The sequence below is a fragment of the Fusarium oxysporum genome, genomic scaffold (genome assembly GCF_000149955.1).
Source record: "Fusarium oxysporum f. sp. lycopersici 4287 supercont2.58 genomic scaffold, whole genome shotgun sequence".
Taxonomy (NCBI): Eukaryota; Fungi; Ascomycota; class Sordariomycetes; order Hypocreales; family Nectriaceae; genus Fusarium; species Fusarium oxysporum.
In genome coordinates, this window is record NW_017264858.1 from 39301 (window position 1) to 47223 (window position 7923).

Sequence of the window (7923 nt, forward strand, 5' to 3'; positions counted from 1 at the left end):
ATTCAAGAGTATGAGACTCTGATAAGACAAGGCATGACGAACTTCCAAGGATTGCTTGAACTTTTCAGACCTGACGTTCCTGTCAAGGCTTCGTCATTGGCTGGGGGAACCCCGTGTGTTTTTCGGGTGACAGATGCCTTTTTCTCAGAGCGTCGCAATGCTTTCGGTTCGTCTTCCAAAGACTTTCATGTCACTCTAGAAACTGTAGTTGCTGTCGGTGATCACTTCTCGGTAGCTACCTTTACAGAAGTGTTCTCTGGCTGGGTCGGAACGCAGCCACGGGCCCAGTCTGACTTGACCTACCAGCCAGTTGTCGACACTGAACAAGACACGCTTCTGGCACGCGCAGAGAAAGCTGTCAGGTTTGGAACAGGTGGTGCAAAGTATCTCGCCTATGCTCCGAGTACCTTTATCCTTCACCCAGCTCGAACTCGGAACAAGTCTACCATGTCTCAGTCAACGCACAGCTCGACTTCTCTTTCAGGCGGCCGCATCATGGTCGATATGGCTAGAAGTGCATCTCTAGGTCATCACCCTTGCCAAGGCGTGGATGGTGCCACTCTAGCAATCATCCAACTCTCATCACGATATCGACATTGGATGTCTAACAGTGACCGTTCTGGTTCAGTTGATGACGATTCTCTGTATCTATGGGATGATGTACCAAAAGAACTCTTGATTACCTGCTGGCCAGCTTTGGTTGGATTCAGCTTCTCTGCCAAGGCTTGGGGCCATGTTCTCGTCGATGGCCTCTCGGAAATCAATTTCCAGAATCAGGCCTTCGACCGACTTGTTCTTTCACATGAACGCAAGCAGCTCATTCGCGCCGTCGTTCGTTGTGGAACATCTCTAGACGTTCAGGCTCAGGATCTTATCAGCACCAAACAAGGCGGTCTGATTTTTCTGCTTCATGGTCCACCAGGTGTTGGTAAAACGCTCACGGCAGAAGCAGTAGCGGAGTTATTGCACCGCCCGTTGTACTATGTTACCATGGGGGAGCTTGGAGTGACCCCAGACGATCTAGAGACTAGGCTCAGTGATATTCTGGCCATCTGCGCTGAATGGGATGCCCTGGCGGTTCTTGATGAAGCTGATGTTTTCTTGGAAACTCGCAGAACTTCTGATCTGGTGCGCAATGCCATGGTCTGCGTCATGCTTCGGATGCTGGAGTACCATCCTGGCATTCTATTCCTTACGACGAATCGGGTGCGAAGTCTTGATCCTGCTTTTGAGAGCCGAATCACGCTGTCCGTTCGTTATGAAAGCCTTGACCGCGATGCACGTGAGCAAATCTGGAAGAACCAACTCAATGATCACTCTAGGGTCGATACCCAGACTATAAACTATGGAGAGCTAGCTAATCAGCAGCTGAATGGTAGACAGATTAAGAACGTGGTACGCTTGGCGCTGAGCTTAGCTATGGATCAGAAAATCATGGTCACACAAAAGGTGCTACTGGAAACTGTCAAAGTAACAGCGCTTGGACTTGAAGATATGAAAGCGGATAACACTTGGGAAAGCTTTACACATGAGATGTAGTTAAGGTGTATTTTGATTATCGAAACTGTTGGCCTTTCGTAAATCTCTTCCATAGTAAAGAATCGCACACTCAGCAGCCGTTTCTTTATTGCCTTTGTTATCTTACGCATTTATGTATTGATAATTGGTTCCAAGATGGAGTACTTAATAGTGGGAATGTCGCTGAATTACAAGTAGTCTCAAGTCTGGGGAAACCTCCTTCCCTTCCTCAAAGTCTTGAATGACCTGTACATGCGCTCTTCTTGCAATGGTGTAAACTCGTTGATACTTGTCAAAGTCAATATTCAACCATAAATAACCCGAGAGCCAAGCCCTTCTTACCAGTCATGACTGCTATAGTCCATATAGTTATGAATAGGGTCAAGTCCCGGCTGATCAGGGCAAGAATCCGCTCCCTTTGGACAACCAACAGAAGCTTCCAGAATCGCAGGAGTATCATCAATGAAATCACCATCGCCTGTACAACTGTATCCTCCAAAAATTTCGAATAGACCGAACCAATGGCCAACTTCATGAGTTGTAGTCTTGTCTTTATCGTCATCCCTTGATATCCATGGTACACCTGGTCCACCTGGCATGGTTCCTGGACTCACGTGGCAGCTGTCATAAATGGCCCATGAAGTTCCGTTGATGCCAGTATTGACAGGATCTTCGACAGGAAAACTGCAGATGCCTATTACAGACCCTTCTGTTGTCATCAGGCCTGTCTCAAAGTATATGTTAAGCTCGTCGTAGTTACCCTGGCGAAGGGCAAGGTCCTTCTCTCTAAAACGGGTCGCGGAGGCCCATTTGGCATCGAGGGTATGTGTCACATTCTTGACAACAAATTGAGTGCCATGTGGCGCAAATGTCTCGTTCAGGACTTTGATCTAAAAATCATCAGCAATGGGCCGATCACTCAGGGCGTGCTACTTACTTGACCTTCAAGCATTTTGCCAGTCACGAATCCGGCTTTGTCCTCACTTTCGATCACGTGCAAGTACGTAGAGATCCTCAAGCCTTCAGCCGGGCGTGATAAACTTGAGCGCTTTCCGGTGCTTTGCTCGGCTCGCTGGGTTGTTCGCATATCTTGGGCTGCTCTGATAGCTTCAGTTGCCGGTTCAGTTGAGCCACACTGTCCCTGACCAAGCGCCTGGTTGGCCAAGCTTGCTGCGTATCACGTCACCAGCATTTCCTTGAGCTTCATGGTTTACGCTTGTTAACAAAACAAAAACGGAGTGCCGCCTCGGGATATTATTGACTTGCCTTTATATCAAGGCAGTGTGTTCAAAAAGGTTTCGTAGTCCTTCCTTCACAGGAAGGTCATATTTCAACAGGTTGCGTTCCATGATGTGACTGACTCTTAGGAAATTTAGGAGCGACAAGACGGCTTGATTATCTACTTCAGGCAGACGAGCCGTAACCGATGTGCTCGCATTTCGGGCCGATCAGTAATGCGACACTGCGCTGGCCCTTAGCGATGCAACATGCTTGAGTGAATGACTACTAGATTACAGAGGAGTCGGGAAGAAGGTAAGGATAGGTAAGAGTGTCATAAATATTAGAATAACTTACCTATAGTCTGGGAGCTCAGATAACTAACTATTTATTCCAATAGGCCCTAGGTATTCTGGTTATCTTCTGAACTACCTAGATAGTTCTAGAGTTCACTCAGAATAAGAGGTTTACATTTACATAGATTACGTTCCGTGATTTGACTAGGGGAATGATACCAGCGACACAACGTCTTGATTACCTGTTCCAGTAGACGATCTGCGACTGGGTTGCTCGTATGATAACTTGACAATGGATCTATTCGTATTTATCCTTGTCTACGCAGCACTCATGTTTAAATAAGTCAGGCATAGAATGGCCACCGGAAACCCAGAATGTCGATCCGCCAATGCCACCCACCGGTTGTGAAAATTCCAATTCGTATTTCGAGCGCACCTAAAGCTCGGATTCCATTAACTTTGAGATGCTCGCCCCCCTGCGTCTTGTAACAAAGATAAAAACCACTTCTCATGCATGACATAACGCCGGAGTTGTGCTCGGACTATTTGGGCTGCTGCTATCTCTTCTAAGATTCTTTTGCGTATATCAAGGAATTATCAGCATCTGCGTCAAGACTCCCGCCCGTGAGAATCTTATACGTCAGTTTTTGGATCTTATGAGGATTGCGAAATCATCCAGCATGGGTCAATCTGCTATCAATCTGCTGCTAGATTTCCATCTTCTCGAAGCTGCAGAAGTGAACACAGATGAGACATCAGTCTTGCCATATACCTCTGCGCAAGATCGAATGCTTTTTCACGCCTACTTATCTGGAATCTATGTTCTTGTACAAGGCCTAGAACATATTGCAGAATAATGCCAACCATTCTATCGAATCAGAAGGCTTCCGTAGCTCAGTTGGTTAGAGCGTCGTACTAATACTTCATTTCGAGTATCCGGTAATGCGAAGGTCTCAGGTTCAAGCCCTGGCGGGAGCAATCCCAGTGCCCTCCGATTCGGTTTTTTGTCGTCTCTAAGTATCTATCTAGGTTGTGAGTCCACGAGACAGTGATATCTTTTTGGTGTTTCTCTATATCACTTTTAGCTAAGGCTTTCTTAAAAGGTAAGCAGAAAACAACATTCACGGTTATAGCTCCTCTGTTTATTACCTATGCTTATATACTTGCCTTTTATTTCTCATCTGCTGCATAGAGGTAGGAGCAACCCTATAATAGTCTAGCCATTATTTCACTTACTCGACTAGATTTAGTTCAGTGTTATAAACCAAACTCTCAACTTTTATAATTCGTTTTTATATTGGCCGACTTCGTCAGACCAGAGATGAACTCGTTTCCATTCCAAATTGTTCACTTAGCATGTGTTCCATCCTTCTTTTGCAACAAGAGTCCAGTCGGAGGGATACCCCAGGCGATCTGCCTGAAAAGATGGACATTGGTGATGAAGAGTTATTATATTCCTTTCCGATGTGCCTGAGTTTATGCAAGCAATGCCTTGAGTTGGTCGAAAAAGGCGTCTCAAGTCATGTTTTTGTACCATTTGACAGCTTATTTCTACACAAAAATGATGCTGCAATTTCACAGGAGATTAGTAAACTAATGCGAAAGGAAAGTTCTCCTGATACGTGGAAAGAGGCTGGATTCCTGTTTGCCTTCGTTTGGGGCAATGAACAGAAAGAAACTTCAATCTCATCGTCCTGGTGGAAGCAAGTCGAGATATCAGGTATATCACCTACGCATTTCCTGGCTATTATTTGTCGGATAATTAGTCATCAAACTACCATCTCCCACCCAGACTTAGAGAAGGGATTTGCATCAGAATATGTCACAGAACAATTCATTAGCTTGTTTTATCTGGACACAATCGAGGATTTGTTGGAAGCAGATCTATCAACGCGAGATTTCAAGAGAGAGTTTCTACAGCACTTTACCAAACATCACACATGGTCCGAACTAGAACCAGAGGACAAAGAATCAATTGAACGCGTCCAGAACTACCAACAGAGAGTTCTAGATAACGTGATTCGACATAGCATGGATAGTGCAAAACATCACTCTTCCGTCCAGGAGACATCGCCCCAGGCCACACCCTTGCAAACGGATGTCCGAATGACCCAATCTCTTAATCTTGGTTCCCACAAGTCCAACAGTTCATCCTCGCGCTCCACAAGCTCTTCACATGGTCGTCAAAGATACCTCAGCTCACTGAGCAACAATCCTACGATAACTCGATCAACAGCATCAGGATCCTCTCGAGGGTCTTCCATGAACTCGTTTCGGAGATTTCAAGCAGCAAATGCAGCTATTACAATACGTCTAAAAGACTATCAGGGTTCGCACATGCAAAGTTTGGATGAACAAGGCAGTAGTACTTAGTCAGAGACTCACTATCTCATTTGATTTAATTTCCTTACTGTGAAACCGTATATAGGGTGGCTAGATTAATGAAAATGCGGGTACGGCTCGTTACTTATGTAAAATACACCTCTCCTTATCAACTGCTCCATCTTGAGATGGGAAAAACCACGAGATCTCGGTTTTCTCCTTGATGAGAAGGTCTTTGAGATGCTCTGTGTACCAAGTTGACTTGCCCCTCCTAGTAGTAGGAGAGAAGAAGCCAGACTTATCTTTAATATCTAAGTTAAACGGGGGTTTTAGGTTACTTCTAATCTATTTATATAGAGACTTAGAAGCTATGCCTTTAAGGACTAAGGTACTGTCTCTCTCTAGGGCGTTGATAATAGTGTCTAAAGTTATCCTGGGGTTGTTAATATATAATATCAAGATTATAATTCCTGCCTTTATAGGATAGGGTGAGGAAGAGCATATATTAAGGCCGATAAGAAATTAATAGAGAATATAAAATTAAATAGCATTTAGAGGAACTTTAGGAGCTATAATTATAAGATATGTACTTTTTTTAATACTTACTTATTAGTCTGGTTTCGAACTTCTTACATATTCTCATGTTAATAACCCGATTAAGAAGTTAAATTGAGGTTTCTCTAGTTAACCCCTTAAAGCAGTATAGCCTCAGCCTTATATAGGTCTTCTCATCACAATATCCAAAAAGAGAACGCTCAGCAGTCGACCTAGCAAGTCGTTTACTTCATTACTCTGCTGCAACTACTTAATATGCTCTAAAGCAAATGTCTCTAACAGGTGTAGGTGTATCCTCTATCATCGACCCTTGACCTTCCTATCTCTATCTAGTCCCAAGGCCTTAGAAATATCCTTAAGAACTTCTTCCCTAGTATTCCACTGGTCGTTTTTCAGCCCCCTCTCCGCCAACCCCAATATTCTCCCCCCCCGATCTGTCTTCCTAAACCTCTCTTTTTCCTCTGCACTTAGCATATCCACCAAGCTCTGAAGCGTTTGTGCTAGTGGATCCTTGCTTTTTTGCTCAGGTCCGGGTCCCGGCGCTGACCAATTTGTAGGAGCGAACTTGTACAGGTACGTTGGAAATACAGATGATGCAAAAGAAAGTAAAAAGAGATATCCCCGCAAGTCTGTATCTTCAATTGCCCATAGGCGAGTCCATTTATTTTCCGCCTTGACCAGCAAACCATAAGTCCAGGGATATGCCGTTTTTGCATTCTTCAGCACTGGGTTTGTTTGGCCTAGAACCTGATCAAAATGCGAATATGTACCTTTTGATTGCCAGAAGGTTGAGTTGCTTGCTGTGAGAGATCTCATTTGTTCAAAGTGGCTTGGAAAGACACCTGGTATAGCTGTTTGGCGAAGGGGCAGTTCAAACACACGCGCGTTTACAGGTGTGTAATTCGGGAGATCAGGTGAATTACCAGTCCCTCGGCTTTTGTTTCCCTCGGTCGTGAAGTGCAGCAGTGCCGGAGCAGTAACACGCCAGGATCCGCAGAGGAAACTCTTTGGGCATGATACATAGAGGAAGTTTGATCGTCCCATGGTATCATGCTTGTCCCTGTACTCCAAGAGCTCCACGAATGCTTTGTCCCAAGGATCATGCAGGATCGGGCCGTCGGCTTGTCTCCAAGGCTCTTTGCTGCGCCGACAGATAGATCCCAGTGATGCCACTGCTTTGTCTTGGAATAGCGGCGCGTTCTTTGGTATAAATGGCCCAGACCTGCCAGCTCGTACTCGTCCCCTAAGCCCGAGACTGTAGGTCGCTTAAGTCCTAATTGAGCAGTCCATTCGAGAGGGTTAATGATTTGTGGTACATGAAATACAGGTGCGACATTAGACCAATTATCGTACGGCTCATCGAAATACTCCGTGATCTTGTACTCCAGGACATTTTTCAGAAGGAATCGGGCGTTTTGTTCTTTGGACTCGGAATACCACAGGGCGATGATGATGCCTTGATAGAAGCCGAGTATTACTGTGAGGCCATAGAAAGGGAGTGACATCAAGATGGCAGTCTTTATGGCACGGCATACGGTTTTGATGTTGGCCCAAATGAGCCAGGCAAGATTTCTGGCGGAGATGATAGTCCTCATGTTCAAATAAATGGGGATACTAATGAAAGAAGAGAATGAAATCAAAAGAAACTCAGAAGGTGGAAATGCATGTACTTTTATTATTTGAACATATTGTTGGTTCACGGCTGTTGGTTCTCTTCTATGGAGTCGGCTTCTGCCTAGAATATCGCCGAATTTTCCGCAAAGTGGAGAGTTTATGCTTCTTTCTAGGGAAGGTTAGCGAAAATTTAATTTTATTTATGCCGTTGGTTGCAAAGTCAGGCCACGAATTAACTAATGCCAAGACGCTATCTCTTAAAGAAGAAATTACAATATAACCAATAATATAATCCTTAGAACTTTAATTCTCAACATAACAGACATTCTTTTATAATTAGTTAATTAACTATTTATATCACCTGTCTAACCCGTTATCGCCTCTAAGAGAAAATAAATAA

At 44.5% G+C, this 7923-nt stretch overlaps 4 protein-coding genes and 1 non-coding gene across 5 annotated transcripts; 3 read left to right on the forward strand and 2 right to left on the reverse strand.

Moving 5' to 3' along the window:
- Positions 1-33: 33 nt before the first annotated feature.
- Positions 34-1539, forward strand: FOXG_17614 (uncharacterized protein; the record flags this gene model as incomplete). The annotated part of the gene is made up of 1 exon (XM_018397622.1): positions 34-1539. One exon carries the CDS (start codon positions 34-36, stop codon positions 1537-1539), a length of 1506 nt encoding a protein of 501 aa, XP_018258690.1.
- Positions 1540-1718: 179 nt separating this feature from the next.
- FOXG_22890 (uncharacterized protein) lies at positions 1719-2605 on the reverse strand (the record flags this gene model as incomplete). The annotated part of the gene is made up of 3 exons (XM_018403311.1): positions 1719-1806; positions 1861-2408; positions 2456-2605. 3 exons carry the CDS (start codon positions 2603-2605, stop codon positions 1719-1721), a joined length of 786 nt encoding a protein of 261 aa, XP_018258691.1.
- Positions 2606-3915: 1310 nt separating this feature from the next.
- Positions 3916-4010, forward strand: FOXG_22891. The gene has a single exon. It is a non-coding gene; the product is annotated as a tRNA-Ile (tRNA).
- Positions 4011-4388: 378 nt separating this feature from the next.
- Positions 4389-5405, forward strand: FOXG_22892 (uncharacterized protein; the record flags this gene model as incomplete). The annotated part of the gene is made up of 2 exons (XM_018403312.1): positions 4389-4477; positions 4874-5405. 2 exons carry the CDS (start codon positions 4389-4391, stop codon positions 5403-5405), a joined length of 621 nt encoding a protein of 206 aa, XP_018258692.1.
- A 629-nt stretch (positions 5406-6034) lies between these two features.
- Positions 6035-7583, reverse strand: FOXG_17615 (uncharacterized protein). The gene has a single exon (XM_018397623.1). It carries the CDS (start codon positions 6951-6953, stop codon positions 6210-6212), a length of 744 nt encoding a protein of 247 aa, XP_018258693.1. The 5' UTR covers positions 6954-7583; the 3' UTR covers positions 6035-6209.
- Positions 7584-7923: the final 340 nt, after the last annotated feature.

Bases quoted from the DNA above. Each gene is read 5' to 3' on its own strand.
- FOXG_17615 (XM_018397623.1), bottom strand. From the start codon at position 6,953: ATGGGACGATCAAACTTCCTCTATGTATCATGCCCAAAGAGTTTCCTC.